Source organism: Delphinus delphis, chromosome 16, assembly GCF_949987515.2.
Source record: "Delphinus delphis chromosome 16, mDelDel1.2, whole genome shotgun sequence".
Lineage (NCBI taxonomy): Eukaryota > Metazoa > Chordata > Mammalia > Artiodactyla > Delphinidae > Delphinus > Delphinus delphis.
The window spans coordinates 63,293,997-63,321,249 of NC_082698.1; the positions used below are offsets into that span (position 1 = coordinate 63,293,997).

Here is a 27,253-nt window from a genome sequence, read left to right on the forward strand (position 1 = left end):
CCATGCTATCACAGGGATTTATCATACCCAACTTATCATAAGATTAAGGTGGTCTACCTGACAAGGAGAATGCAAATTACAACAATTCATTTTGAATATTTATCCTTTTATCTTACACTGCATCATAACCATGAGTTGCTAAAAAAGGATTCCTAAGTATTTAAAATACTGCCCGGTGGTCTTAGTGTTTATCCTAGTGTTTATTTTTTTAAATTACATTAAAATATTGACATCATGTAAAACCATCCAACTATGTTTAAAAGTCCCTCCATATATCACAAATTTACAGTGAGACTGATCACATTAATCAGTAAATGATGAAACTGCCCACCCCTGTGACGAGAATGGAGCACCCAATAGCATAATTAATATTCTATTTTTGTTGCTATAATATTACAAAAACTTGAGATGAAACTTCTTAAGATGTTAGTTACCCAATATCACTTTCTTCTGTCACTCCAGATGGTTAACAATCATTGCTACCAAGGCATCCCTTGAGTAGAGTTGGCTTTAGGACCTTCCCCCTAAACACAATTACGTATATTAAAATTTTTTTCTATATTTATATGTCCTTTAACAGCCAAATAAGAATACATTTGCTTTCAAATAAGCTCAAACGCAAAATGATATATTGTAGCAAACAAAATTACACCAGATAATCTTCATGTTGTCAAACCAACAAAGTTATAGTGATCCAGTCTTTGTGTGGGAAATGCTAAAATGCTTTGTATTCATTGTATTTGTGCCTTTGTCAGATCTTGCATATTTCCTTCAGTGAATAATGGAAAATTAAACATAATGAGTCTTTAAATTCAGATATAGGTTTAATAAGCTGCTTAAGTATTGCTATGATATGGATATTTATGTCCACCCCCCAATTCATAAAATAAATCCTACATCCCAACAATGGTATTAATAGGTGGGGCCTTTGGGCGGTGATTAGGTCATAAGGGGGAAGCTCTCATGAGTGGGATTAGTGTTCTTATAAAAGAGACCCCACAGAGCTATGCAGCCCCTTTTACCATGTGAAGACACAAAGAGAGGAGGGATCACCAATCATGCTGGCACCCTGATCTTCAAGTTCCAAACCCCAGAACTGTGAGATATAAATTTCTGTTGTTTATAAGCCACCCAGTCTGATATTTTCTCATAGCAGTCTAAAAGGAGTAAGACAAGTATTAAACCTGTATAAGACCTTTGAAAACTATAAACATATTATTAAAAGAAATTAAAGAAGACCTAAACAAATGAAGAGAGATACCATTTTCATGAAAGAGTAATTATTATAATGACGTCAATTTCCCCGAAATTGGTTTCCAGATTTGATACAATTCCAATCAAAACCCTACCAGAGGGACTTCACTGGTGGCACAGTGGTTAAGAAACCACCTGCTAATGCAGGGGATACAGCATCGATCCCTGGTCCGGGAAGATCCCACATGCCGCAGAGCAACTAAGCCAGTGCGCCACAGCTACAGAGCCCATGCGTCTAGAGCCCGTGCTCCTCAACAAGAGAAGCCACAGCAATGAGTAGCCCCCGCTCACTGCAACTAGAGAAAGCCCGCGCAGCAACAAAGACCCAACACAGCCAAAAATAAATAAATAAATAAATTCATATATATATATATATATATATATATATATATATATATATATATATATATACATAAAACCCTACCAGAATTAGTTTTGTTTGGGGATGGAATTGACAAACTTGTTGCAAAGTTTATATGGAAATGCAAAGGACCAAGAAGTGACAAGGAACAAAGACAGAGAAAGTGATTTACCAGGTATCAAGATCTACTGTAAAGTTATAGTAATTAAGATACTCTAGTATTAGTGCAGTGACAGACAAGGAAATCAATGGAACAAAACAGATCCATATAAATATGGTCACCTGACGTATGACGAAGTTGACACTGTAGTGAAAGGCAAAAAAGCAGTCTTTCAATAAATGGTACTGGATAGACATCCATATGGGAAAAAAAAAAAAGAATCTTGATGCCTACTTCACACGAGTGACAAGTTATATTGTAGATCTAACTATGAAAGGTAATCATTAAGTTTTTAGAAGAAAACACCTTCAAGACCTGGAATAGTATAATATTTTAAAATAGATTACCAAATTTAATAATCCTAAAGGAAAAAGTTAAGAAGCTGGAATATATTAAAATTAAGAACTTCTGTTTATCAAAAGCATTAACTAACAAAAGATTAAGTATAAAGGCAATCAATACAGTGGGAGACATAGCTGCAATATATATAATCGACAAACTATTCTTACCCAAAATATATAAAGAACCTCCTCAAATGAGTAATAAAAGCAAAGTAGAAAACTGGCTGAAAAAATTAAATAGGCTCAACACAAGACAATATCCAAACAGATGTTGAGCATATGAAAATATGCTCAACATTATTAGTCATCTAGCAAAGTAAAAAAACTTAAAAGCACTACATATGTGGGTGGGATTATAAAACGGTGTAACTGCCATGGAAAACAGTATGAAGTTCCTCAAGAAATTAAAAATAGAACTACCATATGACCAAGCAATCCCACTTCTGAATATTTATCCAAAAGAATTGAAAGTAAGGTCTGAAACAGATATTTGCAAACCCATGTTCATTGAATCACACAAAGGAATATTATTCAGACTTAAAAAGTAAGGAGGGCTTCCCTGGTGGCGCAGTGGTTGAGAGTCCGCCTGCCGATGCAGGGGACATGGGTTCGTGCCCCGGTCCAGGAAGATCCCACATGCCGCGGAGCGGCTGGGCCCGTGAGCCATGGCCTCTGAGCCTGCGCATCCGGAGCCCGTGCTCCGCAACGGGAGAGGCCACAACAGTGAGAGGCCCGCGTACCACAAAAAAAAAAAAAAAAAAAAAATAGTAAGGAAATCCTGTCATGTGGCAAATGGATGAACCTTGAGGACATAATTCAAAGTGAAATAAGCCCATGATAAAAAGACAAACACTTTATGATTTTACTTACAAATCATATTCAAAGTCATAGAAACATAAAGTTGAATGGTGTTAGGGGCTAGGGTCATAGAAAAATAGGAAGTTGGTTTAAGGGGTATAGGGTTTCAGATTCGCAACATGAAAATGTTCTGGAGATCTGTTTCACAACAATGTGAATATACATAAAACTATTGAACTGTACACTTAAAAATGGTTAAGATGGTAAATTTTACATTATGTGTTATTTTACCACAATAAAAAAGAGAGGAAAGTCTTCTTTAAAAAAGCACTACAGACCCAGGAGATTGTCTAAAATGGAAAAGATAGAAAATGTCAAGTGTTGATAAGAATGTAGAGGAACTGGAACACTGGTACATTACTCATATGAGAACGTAAAAAAACGATAACCACTTTGGAAAACTATGTGTTAGTATCAACCAAAGCTGCACATATGCATATCCCGCCCCCTCAGCAATTCCACTTCTAGGTATATAACAAACAGAAATGTATTCTTATATTTCCTAAAGATAACACCACTATTGATGACGACCCAAAACTGGTAAAAACCCAAATGTTAACCACCAGAAGAATGGCTCAACGAGATGAGAATGATCTACAGTTACAAGCAACATGGCTTAATCTCACAATTATAATACCGTGAGGAAGACGACAGAAGACATATGCAGAAGAATACATATTAGAAGACTGCATTTACATACAAAGTTCAAATCAGGCAAGATTAATCAATAATGTTAGAAGGCAGGAGAGTGGTTACTCTTTAGGGAGTAGCTAGTGACTGGGAGGGTGCAAGAGTACTTCTGTAATATTGACTGCTGGTTACACCAGTGTGTACACTTTAGAAAAATTCTGTGACCTTAGGGATTTCTGAAGTCTTCTGCATGTATATCACACTAAGATTAAGAGTGTACCTTAACCTAAATTTAAAACAAAAAACAGAAACTGCTTAGTCATTTACTGGCTCAGGACATTGTAGCAATTTTATTAACCCTTCTATAGGAGCACAGACCTCGGATCTAATAAATATTACCCACTATTTTATGTCTCTTTATTACTGCATACTTGGCTCCTGAGCACAGAACTCAGCTTATGGGAGGCTCTCGTCAAATATTTGTTGAACGAACCCACAAAAACCCAATGTGGTTGCATTTTATGAAAATTTCAAAACCAAGTGATACTATTAATAAGACAGAAACTCTCATTTCAGAAACAGATTTTAAGTGATACGAATAGTCTAAATTTTAAAACTTTTGGAGATAACCACATTTTTTTTGTAACTGGAACAAGTATTGATTGGTAAGCTATTGAAGCTGGGGCCTCATGACAGACTCACTTTATAAATGTATTTGTATTATTTTATTTTTGGCTGCATTGGGTCTTCATTGCTGAGCGCTTACGTTCTCTACTTGCGGCGAGTTGGGGCTACTCTTCGTTGCGGTGCGTGGGATCTCATTGCAGTGGCTTCTCTTTGTTTCGGAGCACAGGATCTAGGCACACGGGCTCCGTAGCTGTGGCTCACGGGCTCTAGAGAGCATGAATGGGCTTAGTTGCTCTGCGGCACGTGGGATCTTCCTGGACCAGGGCTCTGCATTGGCAGGCGGATTCTTAACCACTATGCCACCAGGGAAGCCCAACACTCACTTTAGATGATAAATGATGCACCCAAACATCTGAGTAATGTAATGATCATGACTACTGTCCTGTCACTTTTTAATATTTATTCTTATATTACATGCTATGCAATTGTTATATCTGTGAAACATCACACATTCTTTTAGCACTTGTGCTAAAATCATAACCCAAATTGAATAATGTTGGAATGAAGAATGTTTAAAATAAATGGCTTTTGTAAATACCATCCACTCGTCTTTTTTTTTTAATATGTATTTATTTATTTGGTTGCATCAGGTCTTAGTGGCAGGTGGGCTCCTTAGTTGTGGCCCACCACCTTCTTAGTTGTGGCAGGTGGGCTCCTTAGTTTCGGCTTGCATGTGGGATCTAGTTCCTGACCAAGGATCAAACCCAGGCCCCCAGCATTGGGAGTGTGGAGTCTTAACCACTGCGCCACCAGGAAAGTCCCACCATCCACTTGTCTTTTGATATCAGCTTTATTGAAACGTAATTTAAATATCACGAAATTCATCCTTTCAAAGTATGCAATTCAATGGTTATTTGTACATTCAGAGTTGGCCAACCATTACCACCAATATATAATTTTAGAACATTTTCCGTCTCTGAAAAGAACCCCATTAGCACTCATGCCAAATTTCTCTCTTTTCTTGGCCACCATTACTCTACTTTGTATTTCTGTAAGTTTTGCTTATTTGGGACAGAGGATATCCTCTAACATGCGACCTTTTGTTTCTGGCTTCTTTTACTTAGCATAATGTTCATTCATGTTTATAGTATTTATCAGTACTTCCTTTTTATTGCCAAATAATATTCCGTTGCATGGATATTCAACTTTATGTTTATCCATTCATTGGTTGCCATTTGGATTGTATCAACTTTTGCTATTATGATTGAAGCTGCTATCAACATTCATGTAACAAGTTTTTATATAGACACATTTTCATTTCTCTTGGGTATATACCTAGGAGTGGAATTGCCTGGCCATATGGAACTGTGAGTCTTCCAACTTTGCTGTTCTTTCTCAAGATTATTCTGGCTACTCTAACATATTTTACTGTTAACTTAAGATAGGACACTCATACATTTAGACATGATGCTGAGAATGTAAACAGCAGCCGAAATCAAAATGACCAGTGATTGGAGATTGGTATGCTCTGAGAATTTATTCCCATACTTAGTATTTATCCCTGTGACCACTACATTTCAATACTTTGTATCACAGAGAAAATTGAAGTAGGATTTCCACAGGAAAAGCCATTCTCATTAATTAATGTATTAGATACAACTTTTCTGATTAAAATTTGTATTTAAAATCCATTGTATTACTATCACTATTTCTCTCCTGAGTTTAAATCGTGCATTTTCTATTTTCTCTAAATTATCATCAAAATTATTTGAGCAAAAGAGTTCTGGGTAGCTATTAAAGCTGTGTCTAATCAAATCCTCCTATAATTTCTAGAGAAATTAACATCAAAAGCAACTATCAAGGAAAAAAAATACTTCTGCAAACTAATTTGGAGAAGGAAATGAAGACCTTATGCTCTCAATTTTGAAAAGTAGCTGATAATAAACAGTAAGTTTCTAAAGAGCCTAATCAAACATAAGCTTTTGCACAGCAAAGGAAACCATAAATAAGATGAAAAGACAATATACGGAATAGAAGATATTTGCAAACAATGTGACCAACAAGGGATTAATCTCCAAAATATACAAACAGCTCATACAGCTCAATAACAACAACAAAAAAACCCAAACATGCCAATCACAAAATGCACAGAAGAGCTAAAGACATTTCTCCAAAATGGAATACAGATGGCCAACAGGCACATGAAAAGATGCTCAACTTTGCAAATTATTAAAGAGATACAAATCAAAACTACAATGAGGTACCACTTCACACCAGTCAGAATAGCCATCATTAAAAAGTCTATAAATAATAAATGATGGAGACGGTGTAGAAAAAAGGAACCCGCCTACACTGTTGGTGGGAATGTAAATTGGTGCAGTCACTATGAAAAACAGTATGGAACTTCCTCAGAAAACTAATAGAGTTGCCATATGATCTAGCAATCCCACTCCTGGGCATATAACCAGACAAAACTATAATTCAAAGAGATACATGCACCCCTATGTTCATAGCAGCACTATTTACAATAGCCAAGACATGGAAACAACTTAAATGTCCATTGACAGATGAATGGATAAAAAAGATGTGAGATACACACACACACACACACACACACACACACACACACACACACACACACACACACACTGGAATACTACTCAGTCATTAAAAAGAATGAAATAATGCCATTTGCAGCAACATGGATGGACGTAAAGATTACCATACCATGTGAAGTAAGTCAGAAAGAGAAAGACAAATACCATATGATATCACTTATATGTGGAATTTAAAACATGACACAAATGAACTTATTTACAAAACAGAAACAGACTCACAGACTTAAATAGACATAAACTCAAATACATAGAGAACAGATTTGTGGTTGTCAAGGGGGAGAGAGAGTGGAGGAGGGATGGATTGGGAGTTTGGGATTAGGAGAAACAAAAGATGCAAACTATTACATATAGAATAGATAAACAAGGTCCTACTATGTAGCACAGGGAACTATATTCAATATCTTGTAATAAACCATAATGGAAAAGAATCTAAAAATATATATATATGTATATATGTATGTATAACTGAATCACTTTGCTGTATACCCAAAACTAACACAACATTACACATCAACTATACTTCAATAAAATAAATTAAAAAAAAAAAGATACATGGTCCAAGAGCTGAAAAATAAAATAATTAAAAAAATAATGGACTTCCCTGGTGGTCCAGTGCGTAAGACTCTGTGCTCTCACTGCAGGGGCTCCGAGTCTGATCCCTGGTTGGGGAACTAGATCCCACATGCATGCTGCAACTAAGAGTCCACCTGCCACAACTAAGGATTCTGCATGCTGCAACTAAAGATCCCTTGTGCTACAACTAAGACCGGGCACAGCCAAAATAAATAAATAAATATTTTAAAAATAAATACATAAATAAAGTAAAAAAAAATAAAAACAGGCCACTGTCAGAAACAATGTAAGAGCAACAAGTAAATCTTTGTATAACCTGAGGAATGAACAATGGGGGAATATCTCTCTTTTTGGTTATACTCAATCTGTGCGGCAATGGATATTCAATGTGTATTGTTTTAGATGTCAGAAATAAATTGATGATATAAATTAAGTATATGAATTTAGATAAAGCAATTAGTAGCCAGGTCCAAAATACTGTCAGGTTAGCAAGATGTTATTCTGCCTAAACATGGTATGCTGCAAATTATAATTACCTGGGAAGCTGATCAAATAATACCATAAGTGAAACCCAAAATTGAACGTAAAGGGTCATTTCCATTAATGGAGAAAATATCAGCAATGTATTTTTCTACTGTGATATTTTTAGGGGCGAATATAAGACACTTGTGAGAGGTTTGTATGAATAAGGGTGCAAAGTAGGGTCATACTCTTTTCTGTTTGGAGAGAGTGGAAAGGCTTCATGGAGGAGACCCTTCTTAAAAGACTGAAAAAGAGTTTGCCACCAGAAAAAAGGTAGTACAAAGGCAATTCTAATATTCTTGGAAAACCAGCCTACAAGGCAAGGGTGTTATTTAAGGAAGAATTCCGCCAATTGTATCCATACCAGATGGCTTCTGTGATTATAAGACTCCATTTATTAAATTATTATACATAATTGGTTCTATTTTTGGGATCTCTGACATAAAGATAATGCTTTGTCTGTTTTCAAGATGTAGCTCAAAGGTCAACACCTCCCCAAAGTCCTTCCTGGAACCTCGTCTCCAAAAGTTACTCTTGGTTCCTCCCTCTTTGTTCCCTCTACATGCCATTTTCAAGGGGCAAGTGATAGGGGAGTAGTAACTAGCACATGGATAACACGAGGTATGGCCATGCCTTCTTCACCTAAGAAGACGTATTATAGACAGGCTGCTGACTTCAGTTACTGAGGAGTGATCTTTTGGGGAAAGCTATGTTACCGAGAAGGAGTGTAAGCAACAGTTTGAACAGCTGAAGAAAGGTTTTGAGGATCTAGACTTTCTTTGGCAGTTAAGGTATTAGTGATCATTGTGATAGTACTTTCAGAGAAGTGGAGACAAAAGATCAGTCTGATGATCATTAGTAAAAGATTTCTTAGCATTTCTATGATGGAGTCCCCTTGTCCTGGGTTATAAATTGTTTTGCCTCAACAGCCTCTTTATGTATAGCTCTGAAAAGTACATTGTAAACTATTTCTGTTACCCTGGTCTCGATGGGACAACCTATTTAAATTCCCCGCAGTGAGATCTTAAGGCACGATAGACCAGGATCAAGAGTGATAACCTGGGATATTCTAAATAAACTCTGGTGGTCTAGTGGGCTTAGGGCCATTTTTTTTTTTTTTTTTTTTTTTGCGGTACGCGGGCCTCTCACTCTTGTGGCCTCTCCCGTGGTGGAGCACAGGTTCTGGACGCGCAGGCTCAGTGGCCGTGGCTCACGGGCCCAGCTGCTCTGCAGCATGTGGGATCTTCCCAGACCGGGGCACGAACCCGTGTCCCCTGCATCGGCAGGCGGACTCCGAACCACTGCGCCACCAGGGAAGCAGGCCATTTTTTACTAAGGATATATAAACTGGTGGAGAGAGAAGACACAAAGTACTCTTGCAATTTATAAGGAGGTAACTGTAGGTAACAATATTTTTATATACTTAGGGCATAGAAAGAAGGGTCTCAAAGACCAAGAGCAGTTTCCACTATAGCAGGCAAACTCAGCTTCTAGCCATAGTATATTTATATAGGTTAACAGAAAAAGTAAAGTAGCCTTTTAATTCCCCTGCCTCCAAAATCCAGAGAAAATTAGATATATACATTCTTGCTTTGCACAAAACAAAAAAATATTCATAATGTCAATGAATGGTATGCTGACATTTAATTATCTTCCACTATAATCACTAATTTCCCTTCCTGGTATATAGACTTTGTAATTGTTATTTTGGAAACACAGCATTTTGTTTGTTGGATCAGAATTACTACTACATTTGCTGGTACCTGCAGATATTTGAACATACAAAGGCTAATCAAACTATTACTTCTGAAAACTAGAATTAAAGGTGAGAATTTAGATCAAATAGACAATGTGATAAAAAATAAATAAAAAGAAACAAGTGGTATTATAATTGGAAGACAATTATTTTTTATAGAAAATTCTTTCTAGAAAATTCAAGAGAATCAAAGAAAACTCTACTGGATTTTTAAAGAGAGTAAAAGAGGTGGCTCTTTATAACTGTTGAGGACTCAACAGCTTTAATATATACCAGCAATAACCAAACAGAAGTTCGGTTTACAGCTTAAATTAAACATAGCTGTAAGGATTATCTTAAGGGAAATGCATGTAAATAAATCTTAATTAAGCTGTTCCTAGATGGAAGGTTAGACATTAAAAGATTTTAATTCTAGCCACTAATCTACTCCCCATTCTAAGATATATTTAGCTTGTTTCTAAAATTCATATGAAAGATTAAATGAACATTAAGTCATGAAAAAGATTTTTTAAACAACGGAGAGGGAAATGTCCTTCTAAATTTAAAACTTTTCTACAAAACCATAGCAAAAAATGCAGTACCAGCCCAGCAATGGTCTAACCTAATGGGTCAATGAACAATGTCAACAAAAATGGACATGTACATGGGACTTCGCTGGTGGTGCTGTCGTTAAGACTCCAAGCTCCCAATGCAGGGGATCCAGGTTCGAGCCCTGGTCAGGGAACTAGATCCCACATGCATGCCGCAACTAAGGAGCCCGCCTGCCACAACTAAGACCGGGTGCAAGCAGATAAATAAATAAATAAATAAATATTTAGGGGGGGAAAAAAGGACATGTGGAAAATGAAGTGGATTTTTTTGGCTGCGTTGGGTTTTCGTTGCTGCTTGTGGGCTTTCTCTAGTTGCAGTGAGCAGGGGCTACTCTGTTGCGGTGTGCGGGCCTCTCATCGTGGCCTCTCGCTGTGGTGGCTTCTTTGGTTGTGGAGCACCGGCTCGTGGCATGTGGGCTCAATAGTTGTAGTACACAGGCTTAGTTGCTCCACGGCATGTGGGATCTTCCTGGACCAGGGCTCGAACCCGTGTCCCCTGCATTGGCAGGGGGATTCTTAACCACTGTGCCAGCAGGTAAGTCCCAAGATATTGACTTTTTACTTACGAGGTAAACAATGACAAAATAAATTTCACCAGTAGATTAATTTTTTTATAGTAAAAATGTTTTTAACAAGAAAAAGATTTATTCTTTACTAAGTATTATAAATTAAGAATTTGGGAAGAATCCATCCTTTTTCAGCCTTTTTTTACATTAAGCAATTTCTTTGAAGCCTTTTTTATAATTTCTAATACTGCATTCAAACAACCCATGAAGAATTGAGCTATATATTCTATTTCAGTATGCAAAGAGAATCGAAAATTCTTGAGTGGCCTGTGCTCGAAAACAATCCTATGTTCATTTAATCAAACTTTCTTCAAATTTAGGAAGTTGTAGAATAAAGAGTTTTTACCAGAAGTTTTACTGACTGTCACTCTTCTGCTTAACATGTTTCAGCAGTTGTCCATAATTTTTAATTGCAATTTTTAACATCCTAGCTCTTAGTTTGGGTATACCCAAAATTGCTAATCATCATCTCAGAGGGTAAAACTAAGATAAATTTTGAAAATAATAGACTTTTAAAATTTAATTTTAATTTAATATGGAACTTTAATTTTCTGACTGGATACTTCAAATTAACACTGAATTTAATTTTACTTTAAAATTTAATAATTGTATAAACATTATAGAACTATGTTACTTTAAAAAAAAGAGCAAATAAAATAATTGTTGTAATACAATCTTAGCTCTAAAGATGCAGCAGTGAGTAGGGTCCTACATCAGCTCCGATAAAAATCTGGGCTCCACGGAAGGACTTGGCTAGAATCACAGCTAGGAGCAACGTTTATGTCAAGTGTCGGGTATATTACCAAAGAGAAATCACTTTTGAGCTTATCCATACCCATGTGAGAGAAAAGTAGGGTTAAATTTTCAACACAAATGATGGTGGTCACACCCCCGTGAACAAAACCAAAATCATCCATTTAAATCCGCCTATATATTATAGTTAATGAACTTCATCCTTTGGGGGTGGTGGTGGTGATGATTAGGTGCATGTGGGGTGTTCTGGGGAGGTGGTGATAATTTATTTCTTGATCTGGATGGTTTGACTTTGTAAAACTTCAATGTGCTACACAGTTGTGAGTTGTGTACTTTCTTTGTGTATATTATAGCTCAATAAAAAGTTTCCTTAAAAAATGAACTCTATGGGACTTCCCTGGTGGCCCAGAGGTTAAGAATCCGCCTGCCAATGCAGGGGACACGAGTTCAAGCCCTGATCCGGGAAGATCCCACATGCCGCGGAGCAACTAAGCCCATGCGCCACAACTACTCTAGAGTCTGAGAGCCACAACTACTGAAGCCCGTGCACCTAGAGCCCGTGCTCCGCAACAAGAGAAGCCACTGAAATGAGAAGCCCGCTCACCACAACTAGAGAAATCCCGCACGCACCCAAAAAAAAGAGAACTCTATAAGCAAGCAAGCTAACATAAAAGTAGTTCTAATGGTACATTAGTGGACAGTAGGATTAAGTGAAGAAAAATGTTTTATAACAAAAGAAAAGCAAGGACAGTGAAAAATGTAAGTCAGTTTAACATCAACTGATAGCATCAACCTCTTGGCTTTTGCCTAATTTTGATCACTGAAGTATAAAATGTTTTTTTCACATTAGCAAGATTTTGCAGACAGCAAACAAGTAGCCCAGGACACCAACTACCCCTTTATTATGTTGACATGGTAATACACAAAGAGGTGCCTGATTTGGGCACAGAAATAAGCAGTACCATGGTACAGGGTGAAGAAAACCAAGGCAGATACTAGGCAGAAACTTGGAACAAAGGAATAAAAAAAGGGAAGTCTTTGAAGATTATATAAATGTGTAAATCCAGGTTAGATAGTTTTAAAACTTTTAGATACTTCAGCTTGGTTTACACCTCACCCCAAAAACTCTGGTCACATCACACCCAAATAGGCAATAAAACATTAACTTGTACATACTCATTGCCACACCTGCTCTATTGACTAATAAACAATCCTACATAGGGGAACCCATGAACCGGTGGCCTGGTGTGAATTGCTCAGCACTGGAGCCATCTGGGGAAGGCTTGCTGTTTGAATTCTTCTCCCAACTCAAAGGCTCAGTTGGGGTGGGGTGGGGGGGTAGTATAGGGAGTTAATAGAGCCTACTGTATCCAAGAAACTACATCACCCTTTCCACCAAGATCTACTGAATAACAAGGTAACTACTCCCTGACCAGATCCAAAGTGATGGCAGAGAAGAGTCGCAAACGTCTGTCAAAGGCTAACAATTAAGGAGGAGTGTTAATGACACCCTGGCAAAGAAACATTTCCAAGATTAAAACAGTGTTAAGAACAAAGGCAAAACATTGTGAAACTGGCTTAGAAAATTGTGCTACTCAGTTATAATTTGTTTTTAGGCTTTCTGTGTGTGACCTAACCCTAACACCTCCCTTCAAGAAAAGGAGGCAAGAGCATCATGATTAAAGTAAGATAGAGGGACCTCCCTGGTGGCGCAGTGGTTTAAGAATCCGCCTGCCAAGGCAGGGGACACAGGTTCAATCTCTGGTCCGGGAAGATCCCACATGCTGCGGAGCAACTAAGCCTGTGCGCCACAACTACTGAAGCTTGCGCCTAGAGTCCATGCTTCGCAACAAGAGAAGCCACAGCAATGAGAAGCCCACACACCCAAGCCCCACTCACCGCAACTAGAGAAAAGCCCATGCACAGCAACGAAGACCCAAGGCAGCCAAAAATAAATAAATTAATTAATTTTTTAAAAAGTAGGATAGAATTCAACCACTATTTCTACACATACGTCTGCACACAGAGATGAGAAAATGTACATAAAATCACAAGATGCTTGATTTACGTTAATGTTTAATATCAAATATAGGACAAATATAAACTATGCAAGATGAAAAACGTAAACTATGCAAGATGAAAAGTAAGTTTGGAGCAATACAATCTACCAGTTGAAGGTTTATTAGATTCCTTAGTTTAAAATGATTTACCTTCATTTCCTCTCTCTCCTTTTTCTTCATTCCTGTATTAAGTATCCATATAAGACTCTTTTTTCTTTTTTAAATGGAGAGCTCAGCTTTTTTTTGTTTTAAATAAATTTATTTATTTTTGGCTGCGTTGTGTCTTTATTGCTGCACGCAGGCTTCTCACTGTGGTGGCTTCTCTTGTTGCAGAGCATGGGCTCTAGGTGTACAGGCTTCAGTAGTTGTGGCACACGGGCTCAGTAGATGTGGTTCGCAAACTCTAGAGCGCAGGCTCAGTAGTTGTGGCGCACGGGCTTAGTTGCTCCGCGGCATGTGGGATCTTCCCAGACCAGAGATTGAACCAGTGTCCCCTGCCTTGGCAGGCGGATTCTTAAACCACCGTGCCACCAGGGAAGTCCCTCCATATAAGACTTGATTGTGCTAGTGTCATTCAAAATAATAAAGTCCTAAAAACAGTGTAGACTATAGAGAAACCTAACCATTTACTCTACTTTTTATTTAATCTCAAGAGCTCAAATTTGGGTTGGACAACTTTAGCAGACTATTAGTTCTAATACTTAAAATGGCCCCTGTCTCAGGAAAGAGCTAATAATGTATACCAGAGCAATACTATTTCAAGGTATCAATTCCAATTGAAAATATTCAATAACAGTCTTATTTAAGCTCTATATTCATTTACTCAACAGAAATTTATTGAGTCCTGAATATGTGCTGGGCATTGCTCCAGGCACAAGCAACATAACTTGGAAATTTTGCAACAAATAAACTTCGATTAACATTATGATTTTTCTAACACATATAATCACTTATGAGGCCTGTTTTTTTCACGGATACACAGAATTAATTCTTGGTTTTGTTATCAAGATTATTCTTTTGCCGGACTTCTCTGGGGGTCCCATGGCTAACACTCTGCACTCCCAATGCAGCGGGCCTGTGTTCGATCCCTGGTCAAGGAAGTAGATCCCACATGCTGCGTGCCTAGAGCCCGTGCCTAGAGCCCGTGCTCCGCAACAAGAGAAGCCACTGCAATGAGAAGCCCGTGCACCCAACGAAGAGTAGCCCCAGGTCGACGCAACTAAAGAAAGCCCGTGTGCAGTAACAAAGACCCAATGCAACCAAAAATAAATAAATAAATTTTTAAAAAGATTCTTTTGCATTGTCATTAGTAGATATCAAAATTTGCATAAGTTCTTAGCAACTATACTTTATTTCAGTCTCGTCTCTGAATTGTTTTTGTATTTGTGAAAAGAGCCAGATTCTGAAAGAAAAATTGCAAAAGGTAAAGAAAGTAATTTTACTATAGCTGCTTCATGGAAAATGCTATATATCTTTTACATACCTAGCAACCCTTAAGAAGACTTAAGCCATTAATAGGACTTAAACAGAAAGTTGCTGCCAAAATCTTTAAGCTGCAGATTTCATATTTGTCTTCATAGAAAAAACAGAAGAATTGATATATATCAAAATTCGATCAGTGTAATTATTATTATGCTAGAGAAGGTTTGAACGGCGGGAAGAATCACCCAAAATTCTACCACTTAACCCAGCCACCTTGCTCTTTTGGGTCACTTACTCAAGAGGAAGCCAGCTGCCATAAGCATATTTTCACCCTTTGTTACTTAAAGGCAAATAAGTAAAATATTCAGAAATATCTAACAGATACAGATTAACAAACCTATGTAAACTATCAGCGCCAAATATTGGGAGCCAGTCCCTACCACTTATTTCAGCAAATATGCAAGGTCGTACGTGGGGGAAAACACAAAAGAACAGTAACCATACCGTTAAGAAATACATAAGGGGGGCGGGGGGGGGCAGCAGGAAAATTATTACCACAAAAGTTAAGATGGAGGGGTTCTTGGGGCTTCTGGGAACCTAGAAAAATTGTATTTTTCACCTGGGTAGTTGCTTGATGAGTGTTCAATTTATAATCATAGGTCATCTCTACCTTTACATTTTACAAACTTTTTTTTTTATATATTCCATAACGAACAATGTTGCTGCTTAAGAGCATTATTTTGTGAATAAAGATTCACAAATTAAAGTTTTTTGCCTTTAGAGATGATAGGGCCAAGGAAGATAGATTCAATCAGATGTATTATATATTAAATATATCGGATAGGGCTAAGATAGCTATATTTTACAATGTCAATGTAGTATCCTTAACATATTGATATTTTTAGTGAAGAAGAGATATTGAACTTTGTAATAGCCAGTCTCCAAGATGCCCCCAATCATCACCACCACCTGGTATTTATGCCCCTGCATAGTCCCCTCCCACACTAAATAAGGCTCAATAATGTAGCAACTTCCAAGGTTAATGTCATAAAAGACATTGTGACTTCCTCCTTATTACATTTTGATTGACTCACTCTGGGGGAAAACAAGCTGCTATGACATGAGAAAACATTTAAGAAATCCTATGATAAGAAAGTGAGTCCTCTAGTGAACAGCTATCAAGGAACTAAAGCCTCCTGCAAATGACATGGGAAGTGGACCCTCCAGCACCCTCCTCCCCAGTCAAGTTTGAGATGATAGAGGCCTCTTCTGGAAGCACCCTCCTAAGTTACCCACAGATTACTAACTCACGAAACTGATTAGATAATAAATGTTTTTTGTTCAAAGCTACTAAATTTGGGTAATTTGTACAGCAGCAACAGAGAAATAATACTGAGCTTATCAAGTAATTACTTAGAATGCTCTTTATAAAACATAAACCAGATAGAGAACACATCCCTAATTAAAATACTTCAAAGGCTTCATGTTGTTCATGGACTAAAATTCACTATGACCTACAAAACCATTCACGCTCTGGCTTCTGCCTACCTTTTTACCGTCTCCGATTTCCATTCTTTACCTCCTCAACTTCACTAGACTCCTCTCAGATTATTAAAGAATATACTCTAGGGCTTCCCTGGTGGTGCAGTGGTTGAGAGTCTGCCTGCCGATGCAGGCATCACAGGTTCGTGCCCCGGTCCGGGAAGATCCCACATGCTGTGGAGCGGCTGGGCCCGTGAGCCATGGCCGCTGAGCCTGCACGTCTGGAGCCTGTGCTCCGCAACGGGAGAGACCACTACAGTGAGAGGCCCGCGTACCGCAAAAAAAAAAAAAAGAATGTACTCTCTTCCTTGACCTTTGTACTTGCTGTTTTCTCTGCCTAGGAATGTTCTTCCTTGCATTCTTGGGGGTATTCTTTGCATACTCAGCTCCTTTTTGTCACTCAGTAGTCCTCAGCTTAAAAGTTCTCTCCCCAGTGAGGCCTTCCCTGATGACCCATTCATAAGAAGAAAACCCTGGAAGGTTCCCACTAAAGAGAGGAAAAAGATGAGACCATATTTAAAGCAATATAAACCTGGAGTTAGTATGTTAGACTAACTGTATTAAATGAAAAAAAGAAATTACTAGTTTAAATTTGGAAGGAGAATATAAATTTCTCATTACAGATTATGATTGTACATCTGAAATACATAAGAGAAATAGATTGGAAAACAAGAAGCATGTAAACTCTATGGGAACAAAACTTTAGAACACTCCTGTAGGACAAAAGAAGACATCAACAAATGGAAAGGTATAGCACTTAGGATAGGAAGACTAAACATCAAAAATGTAAATTCTCCAAATTCTCTCTGTAATATGATTCCAATAAAAATACCAAAATCGAGGGACCTCCCTGGTAGTCCAGTGGTAAAGAATCTGCCTTACAATGCAGGGGATGTGGGTTCGATCCCTGGTCAGTGAACTAAGATCCCACATGGCGCGGGGAAACTAAGCCCACGTGCCCTGGAGCCTGCATGCCACAACTAGAGAGAGATAACCTGCATGCCACAACTAAGCCTGCATGCTGCGACAAAAGATCCTGTGCACCACAACAAAAGAAAGATTCCGCATGCTTCAACCAAGATCCCACGAGCCGCAACTAGGACCCCACGCAGCCAAAAATAAATAATAAAATAAATCTTAAACAAAAAAAAAAAACCCAAAATCGACAAGGTATTTCTTGCAAATAGACAAGGCGATCATAAACTCATACGGAAAAAAAAACAAGGCAAGAATATTTAGGAAATTTCTGAAGAATTAGCTCTATCAGATATTAAAACATATTTTTAAACCCAAATAATTAGAGTAATTTGATGCTGATTCATAACATGATGTGACAGAACAGAAAATCTACTAATATAAACAAATACAAATCAGTAGGGAAAAGAAAGTGGTGTTGGATAGCTGGGTAGCCAGTTGAAAAAACTCAAGTTGTGACTAACATTCTACACACAAGATGAATAAAACAGTTAAGTGTAGAAAAAAATGAAATCATTAAAATATTATGAAAAGAAAACTCGAGATTTATAAGGTAGAAGTGGTAAAGATTTTTCTAATTAAGACACACTGAAGCCATAAAAGCAAAGTTTTCCATTAAAAATTTAACTCAACATTTCATCTCATTGGGGACTCCCCTGGTGGCACAGTGGTTAAGAATCCGCCTGCCAATGCAGAGGACATGGGTTCAAGCCCTGGTCTGGAAAGATCCCACATGCCGCAAAGCAAATAAGCCCATGTGTCACAACTACTGAGCCTGCGAGCCACAACTACTGAGACAGAGGTGCCACAACTACTGAAGCCCGTGCACCTAGAGCCTGTGCTCTGCAACAAGAGAAGCCACCATAGTGAGAAGCCTGCGCACTGCAACAAAGAGGAGCTCCCGCTCACCACAACTAGAGAAAGCCTGCGTGCAGCAACGAAGACCCAACACAGCCAAAAATTAAAAAAAAAATTTTTTTTTAATTTCATTTCATTAAAAAAAATCTGTATGTTAAAAAATATGACAAACAAGGACTTCATTGGTGGTCCAGTGGTTAAGATTCCACCCTTCCACTGCAAGGGGCGTGGGTTCAATCCCAGGTCTGGGAGCTAAGATTCTGCATGCTGTGCAGCACAGCCAAAGAAACAAGACAAAGAGAAAATATATTTGCAACTTACCACAGTCAGTTTTCTAAAGGATCTTCTATAAAAATCAATAGAAGCCTAATAACTCAATAGAAAAAACGGCCCTTCTGTATTATTTCCTACTTTAAAATGTTATGGATTGACCGTCTTAACTTTCTCAAGAGTGAATAAAATATAAAAATAAAAATAAAGATCACTCTGACTACCGTGTAGATATATCTTCACCAAAACTCTTAAATGTGGAGACTGACTTGTGTGGGTGAATGTTTTGTGGAAATTGAGCAAATTGAAGGCAGGTATCTTACTTGGGATTCGATTCTATTTAATGTAACAGAAGACTGTCTAGTAACAGGTTTTTAAAGAAGTGAAAAAAATTCTCTCATGTTACAGAAATCCAGGTTTAAGAAGCCTAAGGTTGGTACAGCGCTTCTATTGGTATCATCAGGGACTCGGGCTCCTATCTTTCTTCTCCCCATCCTAGTACATATCTTCTATTATCAAGTCAATTCATGGTTCCAGTCGGCTGTGGGAGCTCCAGCCATTAAACCCATGTTTTATAAATGTTGAGGGAAAGGAGATAGACACAAAAGAGTACATTCTATATGACTCTAGTTGTATAGAAATCATGAAAAAGACCTGTATAATGAAGTGGTTATATAGTGGTTATCTTTGCATGGAGTTACCAACTGGGAGGGGCCAGAAAGATTTCTGGGGTGCTAGAAAGATTTATATCACTATCTGGGTAGTGTTATACATATGGAGAATTCCTTGATATGTTCATTTATATTTTGACAAGACTATGCACTACAAACGGATTGAAGAAACTGAAAGTACTCTAAGGTATTTAGTGTTCAGTGCCCAGCTCTTGTGCTCATCACTGCTGTCACCCTCCAAAGGCTGAAAAGTAACCAAGACAGGGAATTCCCTGGCAGTCCAATGGTTAGGATTCTCCCAAATTGGTTTGATACAATCTGATACAATTCTAATCAAAACCCTACCAGAGAGACTTCCCTGGCGGTCCAGTGGTTAAGACTCCGCTCTCCCACTGCAGGGGGTATGGGTTCAATCCCTGGTTGGGGAACTAAGATCCCGCATGCCGCGCGGCACAGCCAAAAATAAATTAATAACCACGTCATACAGTCTGCTGGAATACATAAGGATGTCTCAATGGTCTTGCTTTAGGAATACCGTGGTTCCAATCCTATCTCCATTTTGCATTTAATGTTTTTTATTCTTCTGAAATGGGCATAAAAACAATGACTTTTCCCTTTTCCAAAATCATGAGTCTCTCTACAGGGATTTATGAGGCAATGTATGTCAGGTTCTTAATACGGTTCCTGATATTTAATGAGAGGTAGTTGTTATTATTTTACTGACTATTTTATTATAGTCATCATCATTATTGACAAATGATAGGACAGCATCTCAAATGATCCTTTGGTCAAGAATTCCAAGTAAACTGGTCAATATCCTTGTGGATGTGAACATCCTCCTGATATGATACTGTTTCTCAGTTGAGAACTTCCTAAAGAAGCTAAATCCAGTTCTTCTTATAGCTCCGCAAATTTAGAAAACTCAAAGTAGTCATAAAACAATTTTGGAAATATGTTGTAAAAAGTTTGGTTTTGTTTTCGATATTGTATGATCTTCATTAAGGTGGCCCTATGAGACAATGAATTAGAATTTCAAAATAACTGATAAAAGTAAGATATAGGTGCAACTAGAGATTATCGTACTAAATGAAGTAAGTCAGAAAGAGAAAGACAAATACCATATGATATCACTTATATGTGAAATCTAAAATATGACACAAATGAACCTATCTATGAAACAGAAACAAAATCAGGGACATAGAGAATAGACAAGTGGTCACCAAAGGGGAGGGGGCTGAGGGAGGGATGGAGTGGGAGGTTGGGGTGAGCAGATGTAAGCTTTTATATCTAGAATGGATAAACAACAAGGTCCTACTGTCTAGCACAGAGAACTATATTCAATATCCTATGATAAACCATAATGAAAAAGAATATGAAAAAGAATGCACAAAAAAAAGATATAGGAAACAATATATATAATTTAGTACCATTTATTTATGCTGTCTAATTATAAATGCACTGAATGCTGTCTAAAAGTAACAAAAAACTCTAAGACTAATGACCCTATATCACAAGATACCAACTGAGAATGGCCATACCCTTTTGTTCGTTAACATAAAAAGCCCAGGCTAAGACAAATAGCTTCCTTTTTTCCCTGGGAATAATGGGGGTGGGTATTTTTCTAGTCCACATCTTCATGGAAAAAAATTGATTTAGTTTATATGTGGAATATATCCATTTTGAAAAATGTATAAGTGCAAAATACTTACCCACTTAGCAACTGGACACCCATTAGAGCTTTTTCCTTCTTTCCCCGTGTACACTACTATTTCTATCCTTATTGCGTTTCCTTTTTGACCATACCTGAGTATGAAACACAGTGAAGGGAAAATAATTGCAATACACTTTTAACATCTTCATGTGCATAAGATATAGATTTACAGAAGTACAAAATTCAAACACTCATAATTATAACTTTGTTAAAAATTTACTTTCGTGTGGCAGGTATTTTTATTTGTTATCCAGTTCTGTTTACTTGTCCTTAAGGATCACTCTTTTAAAAAATGGCCTGGCTCCAAGACAAGCAAAAGGAATGTGAATGCAGTGTTGACAGAGGTAATTTTAACTATTTCTACCATTACACAATAATAAAAATAAGTATGTCTGCATTTAACAAAGATAGCCTTGCTTTATGAAGGTCTTATTGAGTGCCCAATGGCTCATGTGAGTGACTCAGCAGGGACACCAGGACTCTATGCTTTTCCTGGGCCCTAAGAAACATCAAACTCATGCTCCTGGAAGTTTTCCATTCACCTCGAGTTTGTTCCCAGAGATGATTTCTCTGCATTGAGTCAGATCCCCAATAATGAATGATTTTAACAGGGAAGCATATTTCCTCACCTATTCTCCATGATTTCCCTGACAGCAGCAACACTTGGTCCTGCCCCAAGGTGTGTATAATATGGGCCTTTGTCTTTTTGTATAACTCGATCTGTGGAAGGAATAAGATTATTAGACCCAAAACTTTACAGAATTGCATAGGGGCAAGGAAGAGCTATTTTTTTTTTTCTTCCAATTCAGAACAATGAATCTTGACAAGATTTTGGTAAGCTTTAGTAATTAAAGTCTAGGACAATAGGCCCTGGAATTTAACTTATCCCTTTCTTTCTGCTCCTAATTAGTCCACTCTTTCTCTAAGAATCAGAGGAGGAAAAACATATTTTAACTTGTGGTTCATATTTATTCTCAGATCTCCTGCTTTAAAAAAATTCTATAAAAATTGAGGTACAAAATTAAGCTACCCAAGAGCAATACATCTTAAAAGCTTGGCTTCAGAATCCTATTAAAATTGAGCCCGACAATTGCACTGCTAAGATTTTATTCTATTACACATGCGCGCAATTATGTTATTTATAATACACATGTATACAAGAATATTCCTTGTTACAATTGTACGTAATATTAAAAAAGAGAAACACTCTTAACATCTTTCAATGAGGTAATAGTTAAATAGTATGTTTTAAAAGCCTTAAATTTTGTAAAACTGGAAACAAAATTAAAATCACTAATAATATTAATTTGTATAGAAAAAATATAACAGCCGTTTTTCTCTAGAAAAAGACATTTGCACCATATTTCTGTACCATTTGAATTTTTGTGTAAATTACATAGTTCTTAGAAAATGGTATTTTAAAACTTGGCCTCTGAGATTCATGTCTAACTAGAATCACTGGGAAATGCATGTCTACCTACACCAAGAGATCATTACTTACCATTTTAATCAGATATCAGATATAACATAGGATTATTTCTGGGGCTACTTAAGCAAGATATGGTGAATAATTTTTAACTTATTGGTAATCTAGAGCAGTAGTTTTTAATCAGGGGTATTTTTGCCAAAGGGGACATTTGGCAATACTTTGGGTTGTGACAACTGCAAACGCGCACCCGTGTGTGTGTGTGTGTGTGTGTGTGTGTGTGTGTGCATCACTAGTGAGTAGAGGCTAGGGATGCCACTAAACAGCCTACAATAGATAAGGTGGTCCCCCTACAACAAAGAATTATCCCACCTAAAATGCCAATAGTGCTAAATTTGAGGAAACTTGATCTAAAGGTTAATTACTCTAATTTTACTAGAACATAATAACACTTTCACAGAAATCCTTTACCCTCAGATATGATTGGGATCCTTTACCCTCACTTTGGATGATTTCTGAAGTCTACTTTTTTGTTTCTCTTTTTAAGTTCCGATTTCTACACAATGAGCACAAAAACCTCAAATGTAACAATTATAGGAAAACATGCAACTGACAAGGGTATTCAACAGTTCCAGGTCCACTGCAGATACTGAATGAACTTTGAATGCCTGGCTGTCTTGACTCCCACATTGTGTTAAGGTAGTATGTATAAGGGTCTTGAAACTAGACAATCATCCTATTGAAATTTATATATGCAGTCAAATTAGACGAGCTCAGGTATATAAATCTTACTGGCATTTTAAATTAAAGGCCTTTTTTCCATTTTTAATGATATTCAGAGAAACAGTCTCTTTTTCACTTCAGATTTTTGAAGCAACGTAGGATGGAAGTTACAAATACAGCCGCTGGAGCTGGGACTGCCTGTCTTAGAATTCCAGTTTAATCATTTACTAGCTGTGAACTTCTCTGACTCAGTCTCCTTACTTGTAAAATGGGGATAATAAGCATTCCCTTTGGTGGGTTGTTGTGAATATAACAAGTCAAGGGTGTAGGACAGTTATCAGACTTGCAGTAAAAGACCTGGAATAGGAGCCGTTATCATTATTACAATCTTCTGTCCTTGGTCCAAGAATCTCTCATTCTGCCAAATTGACCCCGCTCAGACAGCATTGCCACCCCTTCCAGATTGTCAGATCCCCCTCCTTGGAGGCTCTTCATTCTCAGAGGAGCCTATCTTTGGTGCCTGGTATGTGGTAAGCTGTCAAAACTGAGTGTTGAATGATGAGCAGAGAAATGGAAGGATTCATTTCAGAGCATCAAATGAACTTTGAAAAATCAAGAACTAAAAGTCATTGCTACACTTCACTATTTTTTTCTATTGTGGTTAAAAAAATATCAGAATGATATATTTACTTTATCCTTCCCATCAATCCTTTAACCACCCATTCTGGAATATACTAATGAACCATCTGCTTCTTGATTGGGTTCGCAATTACACAGATACTTTTTTTTATAGTTATTTGTTAAGTTGTACATATATTTTATGTTCTCTGTATGCATGCTATACTGCACAATTTAAAATATATATATTTTTAAACAAAAGACTTAAAGGTTGAAATTCTTTTGAATATAGGAAGAATAAACTGTGATAACGTATTAAGGGACTTCATTCTTATGATATGCACAGTAAACAACTTGAGAGACATCTAGCTTGAGAGAAATCAAATTTTCCACTTAAGAAAGTTTCCAAATTACCAGTTGGATTTCCCATTTATCTGAGCAGCATAAATAAAGGTCCCACAGAAAAATGGGTATAGAATTATTTAGCCCATCCTAGCTAGAATATGAGTGGGGCAAAAATGTCATATATAAAATGTAAAACAAACTTGATTCAGTCACAACTTGAGGCCATTAATGCAAGAAAATGAAGAAACTCACTTACCAAGACAGTTGCAGGTAGGCAATTCAGAATCTTTTGTTGTGGACACCAGGGTTTTCGTAGGATTAGTAAAGAAGTTCATCGCATAATCATTAAAACTTTTCTGTGCACTGTCTATTGGGGAAAATTCTGATGCTCCAACACTAGATGAACAGACGTCCTCTTCGCTTTTGGTAGAAACCACTGTAATTCCACCTGAACATACTACATTTAGGTTCCTGAGAATTTGTGCTGGGTCCGGTAAAGGGGTCTCATGAGAGATACCAGGCAATGTTGGCAGCCTCTGATGTGTGACTTGGTCTTTAACATCCTGTTGGAACTGTGTTTGGTCATTGCCAGCCACCACATTAGCACACTGGTTAGTTGGAGAGGATGGCTGGAGTAAAGGATGAGCTTTCTGATTGACATTCACTGTTGGCTGTACCTGAGCATATCCATTTTCTGTAAACGCCTGTCCGTTGGATTCTGTTTTCAACTGGATTATGGGGAGAGAATCCAAGGGTTCAACCTTCATCTTCTCCTGTGCTAATTCAGGATAATACCGCTCAAATTTTATTTGAGTGAGTGGAGGAAATAATTTTTTGTGTTCTAATGCTGAGCTCCTTTGAGTCAGTGGTTTCCATACTTTGGTTAAGGGAGGAATTTTTCCCAATAGAATAGGAAAGTCATGTGGACCAAATTGACCAAATCTTTGAAATTTGGATGCTATCCAAATGTCATGTAACTTACTATATTCATATGCCAACTGTTCCTGTTTTTTCTGGTCATTTTCTTGACAACTTATGATCACGGGCTTCTTTTTCCGTCGATCTCTTGATGGGGTAGATTTTGTCTTTTTCTGGATTGTGTTCTTTTGTTTTGTTACTGAAGGTCCTTGATTATTTTGGACACTGGAAGGTGGTTTATGCTCTATTGTGCCCTTCTCCTGGCTATAGTTTTGCTGTACATTATATGCAACAAGGCTTGTTGGTGTACTTTCAACTTTTTTGTCCTCCGGTTTTATACAATTGAATTTAATTATTGATGCAAGTTGTGTTAACTGTGCAGCAACATCTTCTTCTATTTTACTATGAACTGTATCTTGACATGAGGGATCATCCTTTGAGTCCAACTTGATGCTGCTGTCCAGTGACTGGTTACAATACTCCGATTTATTAGTTGTTGTTGTCAACTGATGCAAATTTTTGGAATTGTCAAGAGCAATTCTACCTTGAGCAACATTTTTATTGGTATCGGTTTTAGATGAATTTGAATTTGGTATAAAAACAGATACTGAATTTGTGACTGTTGAATATTCCTGTGCCTTTGTGGATGCTTGGTCACTAGGTGAGCTGCTGTGTGACTTAGAAATATTTTGGCCATTGAACATCAATGTGTTGCATGAACTTTGCTTTTCCAGAGATGGACAGTGATGAAGGCTTTGTGGCCCCCCTTGTAAATTTGGGTCTTGGAGGTCTTTTCTTACAGAATACAGGATAGCTTTACAGCTGTTAAGCAAACTAGCTGTTCTCTGTTCTGTTTCTTCATCCTTCTCTGACTTCGATGGTGAGGAATTTTCTGATGGGGCTTCTGAAAGTTGTGTTAGAGCTTCTATGGCCACTACTTGTTCTAGCGTTAATCTCCTATCTTTCATTAGGGATAGAAGACTTGGTTGAAGTGTTGATCCTTCTTTTAGTTCTCTATTTGTTATAATTTCTAGGGATTTTGGTTGATCACTTTCATTGTGTATACTTGTATGACTATTTAAGTTGCAGTTTGCAGGATCTGGAAAAGACTTACAATTAAAGCCAGGCTTTTGAATGACCAAAACATTACTTCTCCCCTTGAGATGATCACAGCTCGCACTAGTAGCAATGGCGCTCATGGCATTGTTATGGTTTGCAGTGTCTTTCAGGAATTTATAAGGATTGTTTTCAAATGCCTTGCCAAGTTCTTCAATGTTGATTTTTTTAAATGACAAATTTGTTTCAGTTGGCAAATAGTGTACATTTTTAATGCCGTTTCTTACAGTTTGTGCAAACAACTTTTGAGGTTCAAGGAGGTCAGTAAGTAGGATTTTTTTCCTGTCATCTTCAGAGCTTTTCAAATTTTCAGCTTCTGTTTTAATTGTATTAAATTCTCCTTTAACATGATCAGTTAAGTGTGATTTCTTGTTTTGTGTCCACTTTTCCACTTCAATACCTGTCATACTTTCTTCATTTTTAGTTACATTTTCTAAGGGACATGAATTCAATTCCAATCTTTGTTCTTCCTCATGACCACAACTACTGTATTCCATGGATTCTGACTTGGGGCCATTTACTGGTTTGTTGTCAAAATCTGCCTATAAAATAAACAGAGAAATTACTTTTATAATCTGCTCAAATATCTGAGTAAGAGCTGTAAGAGCTTTACAATTTAAAAGCAACTAAATGTGAAGTCCCTGAAAATATTTTATTTTCACTTTTTACATTTTTAGAAGTTATAAAATACCAAAAAGGGGAAAGAAAAAAAAGAGAGGTGGAAACCATCATATTCCCATGACTGTTAATATTTTGGTATATTCATTTTTTTCCAAAATAAAATTTTAAAATATTTTTACATTGATGCCATTCAATGAACAATACTTATTATTTCAATGCAAACTGTACTGAAGTAGAACACACACACAAAAAAAATATAAATCATAAATATATAGCTTGTTGAATTTTTACAAAATGAACACCTATATACCCAGATCCCAACCAAGAAACTTACATCTAATAAATAATAAGGTCCTACTGTATATCAC

The 27,253-nt window shown here is 37.2% G+C and overlaps 1 protein-coding gene across 5 annotated transcripts in view; it reads right to left on the minus strand.

The window, feature by feature from the left end:
- Positions 1–27,253, minus strand: part of TET1 (tet methylcytosine dioxygenase 1) — a 123,663-nt gene that overhangs the window by 20,160 nt on the left and 76,250 nt on the right. For 3 of the 5 annotated variants that reach the window (XM_060033752.1, XM_060033753.1, XM_060033751.1), the window contains 3 exons: positions 24,487–26,806; positions 21,748–21,838; positions 21,117–21,210 (listed from right to left, as the gene is read on the minus strand). The exons of the other annotated variants lie outside the window; for them this stretch is intronic. In XM_060033752.1, the coding sequence (XP_059889735.1) occupies positions 21,117–21,210; positions 21,748–21,838; positions 24,487–26,806 (2,505 nt within the window). The remainder of the gene's footprint in view (positions 1–21,116; positions 21,211–21,747; positions 21,839–24,486; positions 26,807–27,253) is intronic. 5 annotated transcript variants of the gene reach the window in all.